This window comes from Typopeltis vanoorti, chromosome 18 (genome assembly GCF_054136105.1).
Source record: "Typopeltis vanoorti isolate ZY-2024b chromosome 18, IOZ_Tvanoo_1.0, whole genome shotgun sequence".
Taxonomy (NCBI): domain Eukaryota; kingdom Metazoa; phylum Arthropoda; class Arachnida; order Uropygi; family Thelyphonidae; genus Typopeltis; species Typopeltis vanoorti.
The window spans coordinates 63,501,381-63,526,025 of record NC_143566.1 but is presented as its reverse complement, the minus strand read 5'-3'; the positions used below and the strand labels follow the sequence as shown (position 1 = coordinate 63,526,025).

Here is a 24,645-nt window from a genome sequence, read left to right as displayed (position 1 = left end):
CAGCATATAAGAATGGATATGGAGAGATATCAGAGAGTAGTTTATTTATGGGTAGAGTTCAAAAGACGGCCTGTGACTAGTGGTGTGCCGCAGGGTTTTGTTCTTGGACCACTACTGTTTAATTTGTTCATTAACGATATATAGGGAAGGATCTGAGAGGAACTGTGCATCTGTTTGCAGATGATGCAAAGTTGGGTAGAGCAATAGTGAATGCTCAGGATGTCAAAATTTTGCAGGATGATTTGGATAGTTTGGAGGACTGGGCTAAGGAGAATGGATGTCAATTTAATGTGGAAAAATGTAAGGTTTGGCATTTTGGGGTGAAAAGATTAGCAGCAGTATATCACATTGGTGGAACTGTACTCCAGGAGATTGACGAGGCCAGGGATTTGGGAATATTGATGGATAGGGAGTTGAAGTTTAGGGGACACATCGCAAAAGTGGCAAAATCAGCTTATCAAATCACTTGGTTGCTGCAAAACACTTTAACGAGCAGAGACAAACAGGTTATTGTTCCTCTGTATCAAACCTTGATAAGACCCCATCTAGACTACTGTGCCCAGATATGGGCGCCAGGGTTTCTTCTTGATGGGGAGGTGTGGAGAGGATCCAGAAACGAGTGACCAAGATGATAGCAGGTCTATGGAATGAACCTTATGAGAACAGGTTGAAGATTTGTGGGCTGCAGAAATTGGTTGATAGGCAGAAAATTGGTGATGTGATTGAGACATTCAAATTGCTGAAGGGTTTCTATAAGATTAATTCAGAAGATATTTTTGAGAATAGGACTGGTGGTGGGAGGACTAGGGGCCATCCATGGAAGCTTGGTAAGAGTGTGGTTAGCAAGGGTGTTAGAGCTAGGTTTTTTACTTGGAGACTGGTAAATGAGTGGAATAAGCTGCCAGAGTCTGTTGTGGGTGCCATGACTGTGAATGAGTTCAAGGTGAAGTATGATAGATACTGTGTGAATGTTGAAATGATGTTAGGCCTCCCTCGATGAGTCTAAGGACTCCTTGGGGCTGCCCGTAATAATAATAATACGTGATGATATGCCATCTATTTCTACAACTTTATTAACTTTTAACCCAATAGTAATTTATATGAATATGATGCACACTGATAAAAAAGAGTCATTCAATAATTCCACTATATCCTTTGCAACTGTTATTCTGATGCCATGACTATCCACTACTGTCAACATGCATTAATTATTCTTTCTCTTGCTCACAATATAATGGAAAAATTCTCTTGTGTTAACCTTGGTCTGACCAGCCAATAATATATGAAAATGAAGACACACTAAATAAATTCATTCTACAAAAGAAATTAAATAATAATTACCTTCAGAACTACTAAACAGTACATCATCAGTAGCTTCAACACAAAGAACTGCTTTTTTGTGTCCCTTAGCAACATGAGTACACATTATAGGAGAAAATGCACTATGGGTAGATTTTCCTGTAAAAGCAGTTATATTTCCACTGAAAAAGAAATTTTCAATTAAATTATAAGAATTTAATAATTTATAGGTATTCAACTAACTAATGAGTAGAACCATTATTGAAATATATCTCTTAATTTATATGAAATGGTGAGGAGATGATCAGCATAAATACAGTAAATGGTTTTAAAGGTTTTAAAATACAATTATCAAACCTACACATATAAAGCAAATTCAATACTGCCAATGAAAAATATAAATACTATATATTAATAGAGAATTTCATTATATTTTCTGAATAAAGCAGTAATTCTGACATCAGTACACAGAGTTGCTGCTTTATTCCAAATTCAGGCTACTTAAATAGCAAACTCTTAAGAAAAAGCAAAGGAACAATTAATGAATGGTTTGTAAGTGAAAGTGAATTTTACGTAGGTAAGGCATCAGAAGGTTATAAACTCATTATAAACAGTCCTGCATAAATAACATTTGTTTTTCTACTATTATAATAGACCTATAACAAGCTTTGTCTGCTTCATTACTTTATGAAAAACAATGAAAGTATTCTCTCCACCCCCTCCCATTACATGTATAATGTACATAGTCATTTTTGTTTTTATGGAATTTTGGATCATATGCTGACACCATATGAGTGCAGTTCTGAATAAAAAATCTGGTATTTCAGGGATAAGGCATCCAATGCAGGACACTTAATGATCAAAGCTGGATATAACTGGGAGGAGACATCTACAGTCTTTAGGAAATACAGAGAGCTACAGCTTCTGACCTAATGTCCAATCCTCACCTTCCCATTATGACTCCCATTAGTAGGTATCCACTAGTACTGAACAAACAAGGAAGTGCTTGCAGTTTTGGACTTAGCCAATAAAATTATATTCTGTACTGGCTCATATAGGAAACAAACATGATTATACAGCATGAAATTTTATGCTTGATCAGGGTATATCCAGATAAATAAGGCTCCAGATGTTTTTGTTGAGAAATCAGGGTGAACAATAAAAATTAGTGTAACAAACAATATCAGAAGAAATGAAGATAGGTATCATTAATATAATGAGCCTCAATGGAAAAGAAGTCAAATTGGCAGAATAGAGAAGTACCATACAGATGTAATTAATCTCATAGACAAAAAAGATGATAACAGATGAGATTCTGATAAATAGTAAATATGTCATATTCAGGCAATAGTAATCAGAGAAAGGAAGAAGTGAAGAAACATTTTGAATCATTAAAGAAATCAGCTGGCAAAAACTGAAAAGCAGATCTTGCTGGAGATCTAAACAGCAAAGCAGAAAATAAATTCCAGGCATAATTCCAGAAATGTTCGGGGAAATTTTCGATTACCAAAGCTAATAATAATGTCAAGTGCCTGCTAGATATCTGTTCAGGAGATGGACCAGTCATCACAAACATGTTTCAACATAAAATGCATAAATTGACTTGCAAAGTGAATTTATGCACGTGAAAAAAGTTCTTAATGCCTGTTGATAGCGATGCATTCACACACAAGGTTCACAATAAGAGTATACAGGGGATTTGAAATTAGAAGTGATCAAAGAAGGATAAAAATAAATATGAATAAATAAATAAATATATTTATCTGTTAAGGCTTAAATGCTTGGAAAAACTTATGATAAAAGTATAATGGAGTGAAACAGCACTAGGAAACAATTAAAAATGGTATTTAATGCTTCAATATTTCAATCTCAGTTACAGAGACATCGTCAGGGAGTACAAAATTAGATGTAGCGCGCACACACACACACACACACACACACAGCGCAAAATTAACTGAAACACATGGATGAAAGACTACAGTCCTAACAAGATAAGGCATCCTCTATGGACACATGTCAGCATCCTAGGATATAAACTGAGATCTGTTAGGGGAGCAGATAAGGATAGCTAGTTTTAAGTAGGGCTTGACTGTGGTGCACAGATTGTATTTCTTTAAGATTCTGGATATTTTTTCGGATGTGCCTCAGACACAGGCAGGGGTGCGCCGGCAACGTGTGCAATGCACACAGGTGCCAGGATAGAAAAGGCACCAAACAGGAGGAAATGCTTTAAAAAAAAAAACGTTTTTTTAAAGTGATTTTTTTATTGGGTAGGGGGGATAGGGGTGCCAACTAAAGTTTTGCACACAGGTGCCAGACACTACGGGCACGCCCCTGGACACAGGGATGATGATGATGATAGCACTACTAAAATCTTTCTGAAGAGAAGGTCAAAGATTGAAAGAAGGTTGGTCGGGCAGTTAATTGTTTATTGATGCAAGAACAGCAAAGGTCATACTGTGCCATATCAAAGGTTACAGCAATACATAAATAGTCAAAGTCATACTAGTAAACAATATGCATGTACAAAAATGAAGCCAAGCAATGCAGTATATACATATAAATAAAAGTATAGCAAAGGTTACATCGTTACATGAACATTCAAAGAGAGATTAGTAAACATTACGCATGCACAAAAATTAAGTTTAAACAATGCAGTATCTACATATAAATAGAATTACTGCAAATATTATAGCAACACATACATATTGTTTACTTGTTTGTCTTTTGCTATTTAAGTACAAAAACCAAGCCAAGCAATGCAGCATATACACACATATAAATAAAATTACAGCAGTACATAAATAGTCAAATAAAAATTAGTAACAATATACATGTTCAAAAATTAAGCTTAGCAATGCAGTATCCACATATAAACAAAATTACAGCAAAGGTTATTGCAGTACAGTATAGTAACAGTCAAAGAAGAATTAGTAATTAATATGTACAAAAATTAAGTTAAAGCAGTGCAGTATCTAGATATAATCAAAATTAAAGTAATGTGTTTGTACAAATTAATTCTTTGTAGAAGGTTAAACACATCATGCAATCTGTCTGAGTCTGATAACATCTGCCTGAGTGTATGTGGCTTGGCTACATAGGTAAAAATTTCTTTCCTCTCTCATGTAAAGTGCTGGCACTCCACCAGAATATGACACATAGTAAGTGTATTGCATTTTTCACACATGGAAGGGTCATCAGTAAATAAGAATGCAATGTAAGATAAGAATGTTTCCTGCCATGGAGCAACAATTAGCTTTTGATCTCATAAACTGTCTGTAGTCTATATATGGTACTGTCAAACTGAGAAAGTGTGTCCTGATCTAGAAGCTGCATCTGCAGTCTGATTTCCCAGTGTGACTTTGAATCTAGTATAACTGAACATCAAAATTAAGGGGCTTCATTTTGTATAACAGGCATAACACCTCATACAGCACTGGATGTGGATTATACATCGAAAGAGAGGTAGCCTGTAAAGAGTTCAATGAGTCTGTGTAAATTAAACTTTTGGTAGTGGTTTTCTTTTATATGCACAAGTGCAAGCTGAATGGCATGCAACTCTGCTGTATAATTACTGCAATATGATCTGGTTGGAGATGGTAATGTCAGGAAACACAGCAGCACAGCCACCACAGTATCAGTTCCTAAGCCATTAGGATCAGAGCAGACTGCTGTATGTGCATTAAATAATTGTAGTAGACAGATGACGGAGCATGAGACTTCTGTAGTTAACAAAGTGAGAGGTTGCAGAATGAAGTGCAAACATGCCAACAGCTTGCAAAGTCTCTATAACAGCATACCAAAAGAACATATGGCAGTTTGATGTGTGTGTGTGTGTGATATTGAGCTTCCCAACACAGAGAAAACAGACTAGTCCACATAAAATGCTCTGGAAGAGACTATTTTTAGGGCATAATTAAGAGACAACTGTTTCCGTCTAAGTGATAAAGCTGGTTCATTTACTTCAACATAAAGACTGAGTGAGTGAGTGATGTGTAAAATGCACCAGTAGCTATCCATATACCCTGATGATGGATAGGATCCAAACATTGCAAGCTTATACTGCCTTGCAGAACCATAGACTTGAGACTCATAATCCAGCTTTGAATGTATAAGCACCCAATAAAAATGAAGCAATGAAGATTGATCAACACCTCATTCAGTAGAGGATAAAGTAGAAAGGAGAATCAATGCTCTCTTGCACTTTTCTCTTAGTTGATGAATGTGTGCAAGGAACGTAAGTTTTATGTCAAAGATGAGTCTAAGGAAGTTGGCTTCTCTTGCTACTGGAATAACAGTTTATGCCATTCTTAATTCAGTATCTAGATGAAGAGTGCATTTTTGACATAAGTGTACACAGACACATTTTTTCCTGTTGAAAACCTGAACCCATTACTAAGAACTCATAGAGAAACATGATCAATTGCTTGCGGAAGTTGTCTTTCAATTACCCTCATGCTATGAGAGTGACAGCAAATTGTGAAGTCAATCAACATATAGAGCATTGTCTACATTGGGAAGCTATTCAGTGATTGAGTTAACTTTGATAGCAAAAAGTGTCAAACTTGGCAGAGCCTTGCAACACCTGGCTGACAAAGCATTGGGGAACATGCTGCTCTTGATGATATGGCTGAGATAGCTTACTTCCGGGGAAGTTTGCTCAGACAGAAAGTTTTTAATTAATACAGAATAAATACAGGACGGTGTCATATGAAACCTAGGTTATAGTTGTCTTTTAATATGCCATATCTCCAGGCTATGTCATAAGCATTTTCTATGTCAAAGAAAACTGAAACCAGATGTTCTTGCTTTAGAATCTCCTATACATATCTACATACAAACAAAATGTGCCATTACGTCCCATAGTGATTCCCCCACATACAAATTAGCCAAAGTGCTCACACACTATACTGACAACACACCATCACACACAAAAAACTCAGCCCACTTCAAAGCCAACATAGAAAACCTCTCACTCCAACATACTGACATAATGGTCAGTTTTGACATCTCCTCCCTATTCACAAACGTCCCACTCAAGGAAACCTTAGAGCTCATCCAAGACAAATTTCCTCCCGATATTTCAGTTCAAAATGAACTCAGGCTATTTCATTTGGCAAGGAAAATTCTACAAACATATAGAGGGGGACAGCCATTGATTCACCACTCTTCCCACCCCTGGCCAACTTCTTTATGGAAACTTTTGAAGAGAAAGCCTTAAACTCTGCACCACAAAAACCCACTGTTTGGCTTCGCTACTTTGATGATGTGTTTGCTATTTGGCCACATGGCTCAGATACACTCCACTCCTTCTTAACACACTTAAACAACGAACACACCAGAATCCAGTTCACCTTGGAAAAAGAGGAAAACAACAGTCTCTCTTTCCTAGACACTATAATCACTCACTAGCCTGATGGATCCTTGGTGTAGTCTCTGTTTACAGAAAACCCACCCATACAGGCAGATACATTCACCAGCAATCCCCCCATCCCCTCACAACAATATGGGGTTATAAAAACACTATATAACAGTGCAAAATTAATCTGTTCAGATGACAATGCCTTAACCACTGAACTAAACCACATCCTTAATACTTTCTTAGCCAATGGCTACAACCCCCAAAAAACATTAAAAACAGATACCCCCCCCCCTCATAACAAAGATTACACTAAATCCATCACCATTCCATGTATCGGGGCACCTCAGAAAAAATAACTAAAATCTTAAAAAAATATGGCCTAACTTCTTGTTACAAACCATATAAAAAATTGACATCCCTTATCTGCTCCACCAAAGGTCAACCATTTTCCCTAAAGCTACCTGAAGTATACCAGGTCCCTTGCAGCTGTAAACTGTCCTACTTGAGCCAAGCAGGCAGGTAGGACAGCAAATGTCAGGATTTTGGAACATAAAGACTACATATGGTTTCACCACTAGGGGCTTGCAGACCATGCTCTGGATACCCGCCACAGATTACGTTGGAAGAAAGCCACATTAATACACTGCAGAAAGTTTAAATATGAAAGATTGTTCATAGAATCAGCCTCAGCTCTAAAAAAAACTTTCCAAACCTCAACAAATTTGGGTGCATGAGAATGCCCCAAATTTGGGAAGCTTGCATCACGAGAACATCAGCCCAACACAACCCAATATAGTCCACTAGAGGGCCATTAGAACTCTAGGAACAACAGTAGTTTCTCTCTTCTGCCTCATTTGCTTTTTGTAGTGCCTGTGTGCACGTGTAGTAGTTGTATGTTCCCACTGAAGATGGCAATGTGACATTGCCGAAATATAGGAAGTATTTATTAAAATTTCTTTTAATTAATATTCCAGTATACATTGTAAATTCCTTAAATAATTTAAGTCATATTTCAATGTAACAATTTTAATATGCAATTCGCATCCATGATAACTTTGACGTCTTGGCCGGTAGCATGGTTAAACAAATAGTCGTGTCAGGACAAAATTACACTGTAAAAATTACACGAGAACGAAATTACACAGGGAAGAAATTACACATAGATAAAAATACACTAAGAAAAAAATTAAAAGGAAAAAATACACAAGTAAGAAATTATACATAAAATAAAATTTACCAAAAATTGTACAAAATTTATAACCAGCAAGGGGTAAATCACCAGTGCAGATTTGGGCAAGGGGATTAGGGAGTGGTTGAGTTGGAAACTCAAAATGACTGTAGTGATTAGCTACCATAATTAGTAGTTACCTCAGATTTACAAGGAATAATTTCCTAAGGTAAAACCAATTGACAATTGTTAATCACCATGAAGTGCTCAAAAATTTCCAAGAATTTTGGGTGAAGGTATATAAGTAACTCTTAATACAACTAGTGTATAACGTGCAACATAATAAATTTCGTAATTAATTTTTTAAAATTAATTTTTAATTTACCCATGGCTGATTTTGAGTACGGCATTAGTAATAAAGGTGGTCAAATTATAATTTACAAAGGATTTGAGTTTGTTTGTCACCGTGAAACTGCTATCAGAACTATTCATTGGCGTTGTGCAAAGTTTAGAACTTTACATTGTCGATCGCTGCTCCATACCAGAGACAACAAGATTATCTGTGAGGCTTCAGAACACTGTCATGTTAATAGGACTTTTGAATCTGAAAAATGTGCATACCGAAGAAGAGCTCCATGACGAGGCAATTAAATAGATCCAAAGCTAAAACAATCAGAAACGTTCTGTCAAATCCAGATAACAAAAGTTTTGAAATACCAGAGAAGTAGTCTAAATGGATTATTCATGATTCCGGGGCAGAAGATCCAGAAAGTATAATACTAATTGGTCACAAGACTCTTCTAGATCAACTTGTAGTTAACGATTTTTGGCTAGCAGATGGTACATTTAAAGTGGTTCCAGAAATATATTATCAGTTATACAGTATCCATGTCCAATATGATTCTGGCGTCGCTTTTCCTTGTCTACTGGCTCTTCTACCAGGGAAAAAGGAAAAAAATATACGTGAAGATGCTGAACATGTTACTGAAGAAAATTCCTCAAGCTCGACCACGAAAAATTTTGACCAATTTTGAAACAGCAGCAATGGATGCTTTCTGCACCGTGTTTTAAAACATCGAAATTGGTGGCTGCTTTTTCCACTTATCACAATTTATTATACGCAAAGTACATGAATGTGGACTAAAATCTCTATATGAATCCAATCAGTCATTTGCAGTACACATCAAAATGTTACAATCACTTGCACTTTTACCAGAAGAAGAAGTGTTAGAAACATTTTTAGAAGTTGCTGATCTGTTCTCTAATTTAGACGAATATAATGAGCAAATCGAGCAAGTTCTCCTTTACTTCGAACATACATATATTCGAGGTCGACAGCTCAGGAATGGCACTTATAGACAACCTCTATTCAATATTTCTACTTGGAACCATAGACATTCCGCAGCCAACTGTATAGCTAGAACTACAAATTGTATCGAAGGATGGCACTATGGACTTCAGTCGCTCTTTCAGTGTTCCCATCCAACTATTTGGAAATTTTTGGATAACATTGTTAAAGAATTATCTTTACAACATACAAACTATTTGCAGCATTTAACTGGTCAACGAAACCCAGGACGTCATAGGTACATTTCGTTAAAGCAACGTATTTCAAATATTGTACAAAATTATGAATCTAATAGACAATTGGATTTTTTACGTTGTATAGCTTATATATAACTTAGTGTTTGTTTGTTTTTTTTTATTATTTTTTAAAATAAAAGTAATTTTTGCAATATTAAGAAAGTTTGTGTTTAATTTGACAACAAAATACCAATAATATTTTAATTGAATTAAAGTCAACAGGTAGGTCTTATAAAGTATTACAAAATTAACGGAACTCTTATCTGAAAATAAATATAAATCATAAAAATTTAAAAACTCTAAAGTAAAAAACTTCGGTGTGAATATTAAAATTTTTTCTTAGCGTATTTTTATCTATATGTAATTTTGACAGTGTAATTTTGACATGTAACCCAAACAGCATGGGTTTACTCAATGAAGATCATGTTTTAGCAATTTGCTCACATTCTATAATAATGTTACCATTGAGTTAGAGAATGGGAACATTTGGATTTTGCTAATTCTTTTGACAGAATGCATCATGGAAAACTATTGTGTGGATAAGAGGATGGCTGACTGATAGATGTCAAAAAAAGTTGTATATGGAAGGGGGGGGGGGGTGTAAGAGGTGCGATTTAAGATAACTAGTGGTGTACAACAAGGATTAGTCATTACTCCACTGTTACTCAATCTGTACATTAATGACACTGATTTGAAGGAGGTGGCATACAGCTATTTGCTGATACAAAGATAAGTAGGGTAATCAGGAGTACTGCTGATATGCAGCACTCCTGATGTGATGAGGAAATGCAGAGAGTACTTGCAGAATGATTTGAACAAGCTGGAATGTGGGCTGTCATTTCAATGTTAATAAATTAAGGTCATGCACTATCATGTGATTGGATATAATATGATATCCAATGTCATATTATATTAGTGGGATTATGCTTGAAGAAACTGATTATGTTAAAGATTTTGGAGTTTTAGTAGAGAGAAGTTGATGTTCAAGGGTCATATAGCAAAAATTGTAAATACGAGGATGGTCTGAAAAGTTCACGGCCTCGACCATTGATGGCAACACTATCAGTACGATTTTTTTTTTTCTGAGTTGAGTCACATCTGTCATAAGCATCCATGTGAAATTGCAAGTCATTTTATCAAGTAGTTTGTTTTATACAGCTGTCTGAAGCAAAAGTCTTGTCTGTATCCCTTGAAATGGATAAAATTGAGTATCAGGCAATTATAAAATTCTTTGTAAAAAAGGTTTAATGCCAAGCGAAATTCATTCGAAGCTCAAAAGTTTATGGGCTCTTCTCCTTCGTTTTCGACAATTGAGAAATGGGTTGCCGAGTTTAAAGGCCATACTAGCCTTAACGATGATCCACGTGAAGGAGATCCAAAAAGTGTAACAACACCAGAAATCATTTATCAAGTGCACGATATGGTATTGGATGACTGCGAGTCAAAGTGCGTGAAATTGCTGAGACCATAGGCATTTCAAAAGAACGTGTAGGCTATATTTTGCATATATATCCTCCACGTGGATATATATGCACGTGTAGGATATATATTGCACCCGTCTTGCTGCGCTTTCTCACAGTAGATCAAAAATGCACTCACATAAAAATCTCTGAACAGCGCTTGGAGTGTTTTAACAAGAATAAAACTGATTTTGTGTGTTGATTTATTGCTATGGATGAGACTTGGATTCATCATTACAGACCAGAATCCAAACAGCAGTCAAAACAGTGGACAGAAGCCAGTTAATCAGCACGAAAGAAGACAAAGTCGGTTCAATCGGCAGGAAAGGTCATGGCATCGGTGTTTTGGAATGCTAAAGGCACTTTGTTTATCAATTATCTTGAAAAAGGTAAAACAATAACTGGGGAATATTATTCTGATCTTTTAACCAGACTAGATGAAAAAATCATCTTTTGTCAGGACAACACCACCCCACAAAGGTGTTTTGGCAATGGGAAAATTAAGGGATCTGCACTATGAATTGTTGGAACATTCACCCTATTCCCCAGATTTGGCTCTCTCTGACTTCTATCTCTTCCCAAAACTAAAATTCTTTCTTGCTGGTCAGCATTTTTCTTCAAATCAAGAGCTGATTGCAACTGTAGAGGGATATTTTGCAGATCTTACTGAGAACCACTACAGGGATGGGATAATGGCACTGGAGCATCGCTGGAATAAATGTATTAGTCTTAAGGGAGATTATATTGAAAAATAAAAATAATTTTGAAATTATAAATTAATTTTTTCATTGTTAGGCTGAGAACTTTTCAGACCACCCTCATACAACTCAGAGAATAATGTCAATGCTGAAACGAACCTTGACATGTAAAGATAAGAAAGTCATTCTGTCTCTTTACAAGGCCTTGATAAGACCTCACTTGGACTATTGTGTGCAGGTCTGGTTTCCTGGAAATTCTGATACAGTGGAGAGAGTGCAAACTGAGGGTGTCAAAAATGATATCAGGATTGCAGAATACAGATTATGAAAACAGACTGAGAATTTGTAGGCTGCAGACATTAGCAAATAGGAGAAAGAAGGGTGATATGAATGAGACAACTTCTGAAAGGGTTATATAGAAATTTAGTAGATGAAATATTTCATTTAATGAAGAGTGGAGAAAGGACGTCAGGGCATCCATGGAAATTGAGAATGAATGCTGTCAAGAAGGAGGAATGGGGGATTAGGGCTAGATTTTCCTCTCATAGAGTAGTGCGTGATTGGAATGGATTGCCTTTGAATGTTGTGTGTGTGCATGCAAGTAGCGTGAATGAATTCAAGAACAGGTATGACAGCTGGTGCGAATAGTATGGCCTCCCTCAATGAGTTCCTGACTCGCTAGAGGTCTCTCTAAATACTAATAATAATAAATAAAGGTTTTGCAATGGCTACACTGCATTATTCAGATGGCTTAGTCAGAGAGATGTATTCCAGATGACTGAAAGTGAACACTAATAGTTCCAATCTATTTAAAAAAAGTGGGTGACAACATGGGAATGTGAAGTAAGCTTTCTGATTGTAGAGTGGTGGGTGGATGTATTGTCTACATGTGTAGCGAAAATGAAAATACTAAAGTTTCAGGCATGAGCTGTGTGTGTGTGTGCGCACGCACGCATGTGTGTTGGATGAGGAAGAATCTTCCACAAGTCCTCTGACCCTATGGAAATCTCAGGGTGATAAATTCAACACACCATGCATGCTTTTTTATATATAATATACACAATGTTGAAAAAAATATTTGAACCTAGTTGTGGTAAAAAAAAAAAATGCATTTTAATTTCTAGTACTGAATGGGACCAGTTTTGGCATGAATGACAGCAACTACCCTGTGTGGCCTGCTTGCAACCAATTTCTGATACACTGCAACAGGAATATTCTTTTATTTTTCATGTAAAGCAGATGCTGATGATAGCTGCTGTGGTCTGGAGTCCAAAGATGTTTGATGGGGTTGAGGTCTGAATCCTGAGCCAGCCAGTACGACACTTCAATGTTGTTTTGTGGAAACCAGCTTCAGATATGCAGTGCAGTATGGTAGGCATGGACACTGTCATGCTTAAACGTGCAAGGGTCACTACTCAAGTACTTCCACAGCATCGGAAGCATAAAATTGTCCAGGTAGCCATCAAACATCATGGTTTTGGGCACATCTACCAACAGACCAAGCTCAATCTAACTGAAACATTCCCATACCATAAACAAGCCACCTCCAAACTAGACAGTTGGAATGATGTAGTTGTGCTGGAACTGTTCGCTGGGTAATCTCCTGATTCAGGCATGACTATCAGAGTGAAACATTCTGAGGCATGATTCATCACTCCACAGAACCCTTTTCCAATCATTTATAGTCTAGGAATAGTGTGAAAGACACCAGATGAAACATCATTTGACATTGAGGGGAGGGGGGGGGGGGTGATGTGTTGTTTGTTCATAGCAGCTCTGCTACAGTAACCCAAGGCATGCTTTAGGTTACTATTAGAAATATATAAATGTTAGCACAAGAATAATGTTTAATTTGCCAAATATTTCGGTCTGAATATTACAGACCATCTTCAATGGCTACATAGGAATAATTTATAAAAAAAAAAGTGGAATATGAACAATTGATCATTCATACATAGAACGTGCCGTGTGATGTCATATCACTAAGTATTAGAAGAGCAAACATTTTTTAAAAAACATAATTAAAGATATTAATTCAGAAATTCATATAATGATCTTAAATAACATTATACTGATAAAAAAAAAATAATAAAAATTTAATGTGTTATCCTGATTAAACTTTCCCAAATTTGTGATATAGATATACAGTCATTACAATTCAAATTAGGATGTTGAAGTAAGGCCTCTACACTTTCTTTAAATAAACACTCAAATTTGTAGCGACATCTGTGTAGGAGGAGAGTCTTGGACCAAAGGATGTTGTGGTTTGTTTCTAATCCATGCTGAGCTAATCCAGATTTCTCAGGTTTGTTGTCTTGAATTGATGACTGATGATCTTGAAGTCTTTTTTCTATGGAACGTCCAGTTTGTCCAAAGTAAGAAAGATTACAATTACAAGGAACTTGATACACACCAGGTAGAGTCAAGGTTGAGCGTTTATCTTTAGATGAAGGAAAATGGGTGGATAATTTGTTAATAGGTGTATAGGTGGCTGTTAGATTATATTTCTTTAGAATTCTCGAAATTGGAACTCGACGTATTGAATCTTGGTTGTTCTGTGTTGGTTTGTAAGAATCGAAAAGATGTTGTGTACTCTTTTTGGAGAAGCCATTTAGTTTCATGTGATGTTTGATAGTAGAAAGTTCCTTCTGTAATAAATGAGAAGTTGAACAGCTAGTTTTGGCTCATCGGATTAAACATTTTGTGACTCCTGTTTTTTGACAAGGGTGATGAGCAGATTCTTTGAGAATATAACGACCTGTGAAAGTTGGTTTTCTGTAAATTGTTGTAAGAATACCAGAAAGTGAATGGATGAGAAGGACGTCTAAAAAGGATAACTTGTCTTTTTCAATTTCCATGGTAAACTTTATACGAGGATGTAAGGAATTGATACTGCTTAAAAAGGAAGGTAAGGCGTCTCTGTCGTGAGGCCATATAGCAAAGATTTTGTCTATATATCTAACCCAAAAGGATGGTTGAGGGAATATAGATGAGAACAGGACTTCTTCTAGATGTTCTAAATAAAAGTTTGCAAGAGCAGGAGAAAGTGGACTTCCCATGGCTGTTACTTCCACTTGGTTGTAAAATTTATTTTGACATAAGAAATATCCAGAGTGCATTACGAAATCAAATAGTTTTATAATATCTTGTGGGAAGATGTCAGCTAGTAATTCCAAAGTCTCTTTGAGAGGTACATTCGTATATAAAGATTCTATATCAAAGGCAACCATAAGATCTGTAGGTTGTAAAGAGAAGTTTTTTAATTTATTTAAGAAATCAGAAGAGTTTTTCAAAAAAGAGCGTGAGTTGCCAATGTGTGACTTCAATAATTTAGATAGATATTTGGCTATGCGATAGGTAGGAGAATCAATACAATCCACTATAGGGCGAAGAGGAATATCTGTCTTATGTATTTTTGGTAGACCATAAAACCTGGGAGGCCTTGCAAAATGCGTTTTTTGTCTTTCAATAGTGTCTACATCTAAACTTATGACCTCATCTAGAAGGGAATTTAATTTCTTCAGTTGTCTGTTGGTTGGATCGTAATTGAGTTCCTGGTATGTTGAGTGATCTCGAAGTAAAAGGGAAAGTTTTCTTCTATAGTTTGAAGAGTCCATAATTACTGTCGCTTTTCCCTTGTCAGCTTTGGTAATGATGAGGTGACTGTTGTTTCTTAAGGAATGTATAGCTTTCTTTTCAGAAGGAGATATGTTCGAAGGAGGAAGCTTGGTTTTAAGTAGCGAAGAAGCAACTTGTAGACGGAGAGCATTAGCTTTTTCACTTGACAGATGAATGATGTTTCATTCGATATGAACTATAAAATCTAGATATGGAATCTTTTTAGGGACTATTGTCCCAAAAAAGATTCCATATCATGTCCTTTTGAGAGGATGAGTGTTTCATTATTGGTTAAAGGCCGACCGGATACGTTGATGATCCAATTATCTGGAACTTGGAAAGGCTTGATTTGTTTAGATACAAGGACATCACATTTTGTGGTTTAGATGTTGATTCTGTTTTTTATAAGAACGTTGTAAAGAGCGTTTAGCTACATCCAGAAATACGTTTGAAAGATGTGGTTCTAAGTTTGTGGAGATATAGATACGGAGATCAGAAACTAGCTGAATGTTAATAGCCAGATCATGTTTAGCAGCTTTGAGTTGATTACAGATTAAAGATAAACTGGTGTTCCTGTAAATATTATGAGCTCCATATGATTTAATGGTTTCTTTAATCTTACCGAAATTAGGAATTATCTTGTTGTCACGGCATTTTTTGAAAAAGATGATCCTCGCTCGTAACTGACTTTGAGTTACTGATGTTATTTAATGATCTTAAACAACCTTATACTGATAAAAAAATAAAATAAAATTTAATGTGTTATCCTGATTAAACTTTCCCAAATTTTTGATATAGATATACAGTCATTACGATTCAAGTTAGGACATTGAAGTAAGGCCTCTACACTTTCTTTAAATAAACATTCAAATTTGTACAACATCCTTTGGTCCAAGACTCTCCTCCTACACAGATGTCACTACAAATTTGAACGTTTATTTAAAGAAAGTAGAAAGTGTAGAGGCCTTACTTCAACATCCTAACTTGAATCATAATGACTGTATATCTATATCAAAAATTTAGGAAAGTTTAATCAGGATAACACATTAATTTTTTTTTTTTTTTTAAATCAGTATAATGTTATTTAAGATTATATGAATTTCTGAATTAATATCTTTAATTATGTTTTTTAAAAAATGTTTACTCTTCTAATATTTAGCTTTTATTACCAGCCTTAAGCAGAACTCCCAAAATATTTAAATGTGGTAGGATTCAAAATTTGCATGGCATGTAAGTTGTCCAAATACTTTTGTCAACATAGTGTATATAAATACAATCTCTGCTAAGACAAATAGAAATATGGAAGCCCCTAATAGGCTATATTGGGTGGTCATGGCCATTAGGCTGAAGATTTGAGGATGAGTGCTTCCTTCTATTTAGAACTGTAAGCCAAATTTAGGTTGAATTCTTCAGTTTTATTTACCCAGTGTCAGTGCCGGAATGAACATATCGTTGTTCTGTGACTTCTGATGATGGCAATTTGATTTTTGTCAAAATATTGGAAATATTCATTAAAGTTATTATAATCAATATTTAGTATACATTGCAATTTTCTCAAAAATAATAGTTATGAATAGCAATGTATAAGCCTTTCTATCAGAATTTCTTTTCCTGAAACTGAAATTTCTGTCAAACGATCATCATTTAAAAAACGCTAAATGAGATTCAGAGTGTAGTTACAAGGGAACTGAACAGTAACTCTCCCTGTACCAAAAAAAAAAAAAAAAGCATTTCTGGATGACATCAGCAAATTGTCTTAATGTGCAAATAAGTGCATCAGTCAAAAGAAGAGTCCACTTTAAAGTTTAGTCTAAAATTAGCATAGCATCTTTATTAATTGTCTCAAAACTTTCAAGCTACAACTTGTATTTATTCAATTCCTGGTTCACCAATAAATGTTCAAAAGCAGTTCAAGAAAAAAAAATTCTATATATCTTGAGTAGTTAAGCCCAAAACCCCAGTGCTGCACTTGGTCTATACTGCTATCCGAAACATCTAAAAACAAAATCAATCAAAAAATCCAAATTTGACTCTGAAAGAGTCAGATAAAGAACCAGATGGAAAAAAAATCTGCAACAGTTCAAGCAGTAATCTAGATTTATAATTCCTCACCTAGGTTATTGGGGGAAACTTTGTACCTCCATGCTTCTATCTCTATTGCTCAGATCTGCATTAGAACATTACCCAAAGATAAGGCTCACCTCCTAGCACTAGTTTTCTCCTTCTCTTGTACAGTCATCCAAGACAAATCATCTTCCCCATAATCAAGATCATCTCACAGGCTGCTTTCTCTGGTCTTTCAACAAAAAATCATCAGAAGAATCCTTAATAGCTTCAATACCAGTTAGTATTCTGGTCCTGATGACATTCTCCTAGTTTTGCTCATAATTTTCTTCCAGAATTAAACCCAAACATAAATCACCTTGACGATGTTTCATACTTGTATAGCATCCATCCTACAGGAAGCAAAGTAATATTTAGCCCACCACAAAAATCAGCCATCAAATCATCCTCCTATATCACACATCTTGGTCCTCTCAAAAGCAATGGTGAAGGTTATTCTACCACTCTCACTCCACAGAAAATGAAAATCTAATCAACTTTACTCATTGGTAGACATAAGCCATGGAAAGGTTTACAGAAACTTGCCAGGTCACTTCTGATACTTCCAAGATTTTAATGAGTCTGGCATAAAGGCTTCCTTTCTATACCACCCGATGGTCTACTATCTGCTTTTCACTTTTTTGTTTTAAGGTGACTTCCATTCGTGAAAGGTTGAAACCTATAGTGAATTTACAGCACTGGGAGATTTAAAAAAAAAAAAATTATTTATATTTTTTTAATTTTATTATTATTATATAATCTGAAAGCCTCATTCTTGACACAAAACATGGGAACTTTTTCAAGCCACTTCAGACCTCCAATAAGTAGGGCAATTCTCTCACAACCATATCATTATATTCTTTCCCATCGAAATCCATTTGCAAACATCTATGCCCATGGTAAGATTCAAACCCACAACCTGTTGGATGAACAGCAAATATGCTAACCACTCAGGCAACCAAGAAAGACATTTCTGGTCAAAAAACATTGATTATTTAAATATCTCATCAGATTTGCCTACATTGTGTTGTCTCCTATACAAAATGATTCTTCTCATAATACCAAAGAAATTTCATTAGCAATTTCAATGCATTACTGAAGTATGTGTATGTGAGTATGAAGTATGTGTATGTGCATATGTGAGTGAAACAAATCACTCACATACGCACACTTCTAGAAAGAACATAAATAAAAATATATGTGTATGCTATTATTAAACTCAATTTAAAATTCTCTTTGCTTGTTTATCAAGACTGAAAGAACTAATTCTTTATTTACTTTTAATACACACACACACACACACACACACTGCTCAAAACAATAAGGGGATGGATATTTTGGTTATGTTGTAAATTATAAAGTTATAAAAATAATTTACAAATGTAAATTGGTCTATACCAATCTATATTTGTAATAAATATATATTATTTAAACAATATCTCATCAATTACACCCTATCCATAAGTAAGAAATATTTATTTATGTATAAAGAGCCCAATGGTTCTAATTATTTGACAGACACTAAAACATCCTCTAATTGTTTTGAGCAGTGCATATATGTTAGAAGACTGATTTAATCAGTTGAAGTACATGTTTTTTAGGATTGAATGAACAGGAAACCGAGATAAGAAATAAAAACAAATTTTAATAGCACGACTAGTTTCATCTTTAACAGATTTCTTCAGGTGCAAAACATAAAAGAAATAACCAATAAGAACTGTTCAGGAATTAACTCTAAACATCTCAAAAAGGTTAGTGTATACATTTCAATGTTAATGTGTTGACATTTGTGTATTCTCTCCCTCTGACTTCATTGTAGGGCGTATGTGTGCACTCACAATCTTGTGTACGCCAATATTGGATAGCAACACAATGACAGTCAGATAGGTTATAACTTAGGTTGCTGTTGAGATGTATAGGATTAAGGATGATTTCTTTAAGTTCTACTATATTTTTTTCTAGTTCATTGTAACAATGGAAAATATTAGTAGACTTGTCCCACAGTATTGGATGGGTCTGGTTCTCTTCATTAGGAAAACAAAACATGGCTTGACAGAGAACTGGCTCATTCTGCCGTAACTTATGTCGCTTTGATGTTCTTCGATGCGTAACTTCACTCAATTGAATTCTCTGTCTGGCCAAAGTATGGTTTATTACAGTTGCACCAAATCTGGTAGACGCCAGGATACTTGAGGTTGTTATGTCTAGGTTTAGGTCGGCTCAGTAAGGAGCAGAGTTTTGGTAGAGGTGTGAATAAAGTCCGTATATTGTATTTTCTAAGAATCTTAGCCAATTTGGGAGAGACGGAGCTGATGTAAGGTAGAGAAATGTTACGGAGAAAAGTTTTCTTGGAATAGCCATTCAGTTGAAAGACAGTCTGGAGGAAATTGAGTTCTTCGTTAAGTTCTTTTTTGTCATAAAGAAGGGAGCGAGCCTGATGTCCAAGTGTAGAAATGATTCCAAACTTTTGTGAGAGATAATGGTAAGACTGAGCATGGAGATATCTGTTCGTGTAGGTAGGTTTTCTGTAAATCAAAATCTTCAGTTTCTCAGCTGAACACAGTTTAACATCCAAAAAAGGAAGAGAACCATTAACTCCTAATGGTTCAGCGGTACATTTGATGTTGGGATGTTGATTATTCAGATGGTCTAGGAAATTTTGAAGAGATTCATGGCTGTGGTCCCAAACTAAAAAATTGTCATCTATGTATCTTTTCCAAATTCTTGTTATTAAAAAATAAATTATATAAGAAGATCATGGCCCTATTAACTCACTATGTTCATTCAGGATATTTCAAGTATGGAAATACCATCTACAAACAAAATTCTGGATTTCCCATTGCTAATCCAGAATTTTGTTTGTAGATAGTATTTCCATACTTGAAATATCCTGAATGAACACAGTGAGTTAATAGGGCCATGATCTTCTTATATAATTTATTTTTTAATAACAAGAGAACTTCTTCAGTAGGAACATTGGTAAATAAGGAGACTATGTCAAAACTGGCCATGATTTCTTCTTCCTTAATAGTGATATATTTAAGGCTAGAGACAAAATTCACTGAGTTTTTAATAAAAGATGATGATTTACTGGAGAAACATTTTAGAAATTTGGCAAGAAATATGGAAAAGTTATAGGCTGGAGAATCAATTCCTTCAACAATTGGTCATAGAGAAATGTTTTCTTTATGGATTTTAGGTAATCCATATAACTGAGGGATTAACGGATCGAGAGAATGAAGAGATAGACGTATATTCGTGGAGAATTCTGTTGTTGTTCTCAAAAGGTTGTTGGTACGATTATGAAGTTCGCATGTATGATCTCTTTCGAGGATCAAGTAAGTGTCAGTTTGTATCATAGCATCTTGTTGTGGTAATCCTCAGAGTTGAGCACAGCAGTAGCATTGCCTTTATCCACTGGAAGAATAATGATGTCTTTGTTATCTTGTAGTTTCTTAACAGCCTGCCACTCTAATGAAGAGATGTTGTCGGCAGGGGGATTGGAGTTGTTGATAATGAAAATGGATTCCATAAGGAGTAGGTTCGCTTCTTGGGTGGGAAAGAATGAAGCAGCTTTTTCAATTCTCGTAAGTAATAATTCTTTTGGGATTGATCCTGGAGATAAAACAAGCTTGGAAGCTTGTTTCTCAAGCTTCCAGAGTTCAGAATGAGAACAAACTGAAACAAATTAGAAAATTCGAATCTCTTAAACAAAAACAAGAAACTCTTTAACTTCTAAATTACACCTCCACCTGGATAAAGTTGTCATCAACAAATCTAGTCATAACCTTTCAACTGCCGAGAAAAATGTTCTCACCAAAGGTCTCAATTTTGTTTTATCTCTGAGAATCAATCATTAGAAGTTAATGGTTCTCTTCCTTTTTTGGATGTTAAACTGACCTATTCAGCTGAGAAATTAAAGATTTCGATTTACAGAAAACCTACCCACTCGAACAGATATCTCCATGCTCAGTCTCACCATTATCCTCACAAAAGTTTGGAATCATTTCTACACTTGGACATCGGGCTCGCTCTCTTCTTTATGACGAAGAGGAACTTAAGAAAGAACTCAATTTTCTCTGGACTACCTTTCAATTGAATGGCTATTACAAGAAAACTATTAATATATTCCTGTTCAATCCACTCCCTCACCATAATGAAGATACCACAAGTGTTAAAGGTAATGTTTCTCTACCTTATATCAGCTCCGTCTCTATCCCAAATTGGCCAAGGTTCTTAGGAAATACAATATACAGACTTTATTCACCTCTACCAAAACTCCACTCCTTACTAAGCCAACCTAAACCTAGACATAATAACCTGAAGTATCCTGGCGTCTACCAGATTTGGTGCAACTGTAATAAACCATACTTTGGTCAGACAGAGAAATCAATTGAGTTACGCATTTAAGAACATCGGAGAGACATAAATTATGGAAGAACACGAGCCAGTGCTCTGTCGAGCCATGTTTTGTTTTCCGCAAATTCTAATGAAAAGAACCACACACATCCAATACTATGGGACAAGTCTACTAATATTTTCTGTTGTTACGATGAACTAGAAAGAAATATAGTAGAATCTAAAGAAATCATCCATAATCCTATACATCTCAACAGCAACCTAAGTTATAACCTATCTGACTGTCGTCGTGTTGCTATCCAATATTGGCGTACACGAGATTGTGAGCGCATGCGTATGCCCAACAATTAAGTAAAAGAGAGACTGCTTTCAAATACACAAATATCAATGCATTAAAGTTGAAATGTATATACGCTAAACCTTTTTGTGCTGTTTAGAGTTAATTCCTGTACAGTTCTTGTTGGTTATTTCTTTTATATTTTGTACCCTGAAGAAGTCTGTTAAAGATGAAACTAGTCGTGCCACTAAAATTTGTTTTTATTTCTTATCTTGGTTTCCCAGCCATTTAATCCTAGGATGCTGTCAAGAGATATATATATATATATATATATATATATATTTAATAAAAATCATAGAAATCAAACATTAAAATACTTTATTATTATTAAGAACTCACAGGAGTCAGGGACTCATTGAGGGAGGCCACATATTACTTACACCAGCTGCCACACCTGTTCTTGAATTCTTTTGTGCTACCTACACCCACCCATGGCAATCTGTTCTAATCACGTGCCACTCTATGAGAGAAAAATTGAGCTTTCACCACCACCACCACCACCACCTTGATAGCATTCATTCTCAACTTCCAAAGGATACCCTATCATCCTTTCCCAACCCTCCATAAAATGAAAAATTCCATCTACTGATATCCTGTATGACCCTCTCAGAATACATTATCAAAAATTATGGAGACAACTACCGTGTTAGAGCAAAACTTTAGTTTAATATAAACCAAAATGAATATCTGGAGCATACACATATATACAAAGAAAGAAGCTGCACTACAATCTACATGGCTTGCTAAAGTTACTAACCAACCATTACAACAATTATTGGCCTGACCTCTGGTGACGGGAAAAAACCTTTATTACATCAAAGCTAGAGTCCTATTATTATTATCTATTAAGTTACAAAATTAAATTGGGCTGGAGAGCAACATGTTTACACACACACACACACACACACACACACACACACACACACACATATATATATATATATAAACTATGTGATTATACATATAAATTTCAACCAATTGGCATGGAATAGTTTCCAATAAAAGCTGAAAATTGCTTAAAGTCCTAAAGTATGCTGGAAACTAAGTAGGCTGAATATGTGCCATCCAAATTCTTGGATTTTTTATGCCACCATTGTTGAGATTAGGGTGGTTAATCAGAATTTCATAGGATTCTTTAAATTTTCTTTCATACCAGGTTTTTGTATGATGTAAATAGCAGGTACTTTTCCAATCAATTTGGTGTAGGGGGTTGAGAGCGTGATCTGAGAGGACTGCTTCACCAAAATTATTATAGTTAATGTGTCTTTTTTTTTTTTTTTTCATGTATAGGGATTGTACATCCAGTTTCACCAATATAAGGTAAGTTACAACTCCAGGATGTGTGAATGGGAGGAGAGGATCCTTAGAGGAGTTGAATGTGTTTTTTTAAAATTTTATATGTGGTTTAAAAGTGGCATTAAAATTATAATGGTGTGGGATTCTATTGATTTTTTCTGATAACTCTTTAATATATGGGATGGCTATGGTTTTACTGTAATCTATATTCGTTTTTGATGAAGTTTTATGAAGAACTTTATTAATACTATTTTTGTTATAGCCATTATTTATAAATGTATTGCTAATAATTTTAATTCTTATTTAAGAGTTTGTTGATTAGAACAAATTGTTATAGCTCTGTTTTTAAGAGTGTTAATGACTCCAAATTTTTGTGGCGGGTGGTGATATGAGTTAACATGTATATATTGGCCAGTATGTGTCAGTTTGCGGTAAACCGTGAAGGATAGACTGCCTGAGGGAAGACATGTGACCAGTGTATCCAGGAATGGGAGTGAGTTCTGATTTTCAATTTCAATAGTAAATTGTATGCGTTCATGCTGTTTGTTCAGGTGTCTAAGGAATGTGTTTAAAGTTTGTTGATCGTGTGGTCAGATAATGAAAACATCATCAACATATCTAGGTTTTAGAGTTAAGGAATCAAGAGCACTTTGCTCAAAAGCTTCCATATAAAAGTTAGCAATTAGGGGGGGGGGGGATAGTGGTGAGCCCATTGCTATACCTTCTTTTTGTAGATAAAATTTATTGCAGAAATTTGTTCTGTAGGAGAAGAATTGTGTCACTGATTGGGACATTTTGAAAAGTGCAGAAATGTCAAAACTGACTAATAAATCATCTTTGCTAAGCGTTATGTTTTTAATTTTGCTTATAAAGTGTTGTGTGTTCTTTATATGGTGGTGGTGGTGGTGTGTGTGTGGGGGGTGACCTACCAACTCCTTGAGTGTCGACACTAATTTCTTGGCTAGGTGATAATTAGGGCTGTCTATTCCTTCAACTATCGGCCGAAGCAGAACGTTTTGTTTGTGTACTTTAGGAACACCATATCTTCTGGAAGAACGGGCGTAATGGGGTATAAGTTTTTTAACAGTATCTGACGGCCAAGAAGTGACAGACTTAAGTAATTTCTCAGTTTTTTTTTTTTTTTTTTTTTTATTCTGTGATAGGTGCTATTATCGGAGACTAGTTGATTCATCTGATGGATGCAAGTTGATCTGTCAAGGACGACAGTGGCATTACCTTTGTCCGATTTTGTTATAATTATATCTTGATTAGCTTTTAATGACTTGACTGCTGCTAGTTCTTTTTTTGTTAGAATACTATATAAGGTTTTCTTTCTATTCATAACATTGCCGGTTTCTAAA

The 24,645-nt window shown here is 35.3% G+C and overlaps 1 protein-coding gene across 1 annotated transcript in view; it reads right to left on the bottom strand.

Annotated features, from left to right (window-relative positions):
* The window catches only part of LOC150096717 (kinesin-like protein KIF21A), a 753,433-nt gene that overhangs the window by 102,700 nt on the left and 626,088 nt on the right, over positions 1-24,645 (bottom strand). Inside the window, exon 28 of the mRNA XM_090408696.1 lies at positions 1,342-1,481. Coding sequence (XP_090264822.1) covers positions 1,342-1,481 — 140 coding nt within the window. The remainder of the gene's footprint in view (positions 1-1,341; positions 1,482-24,645) is intronic.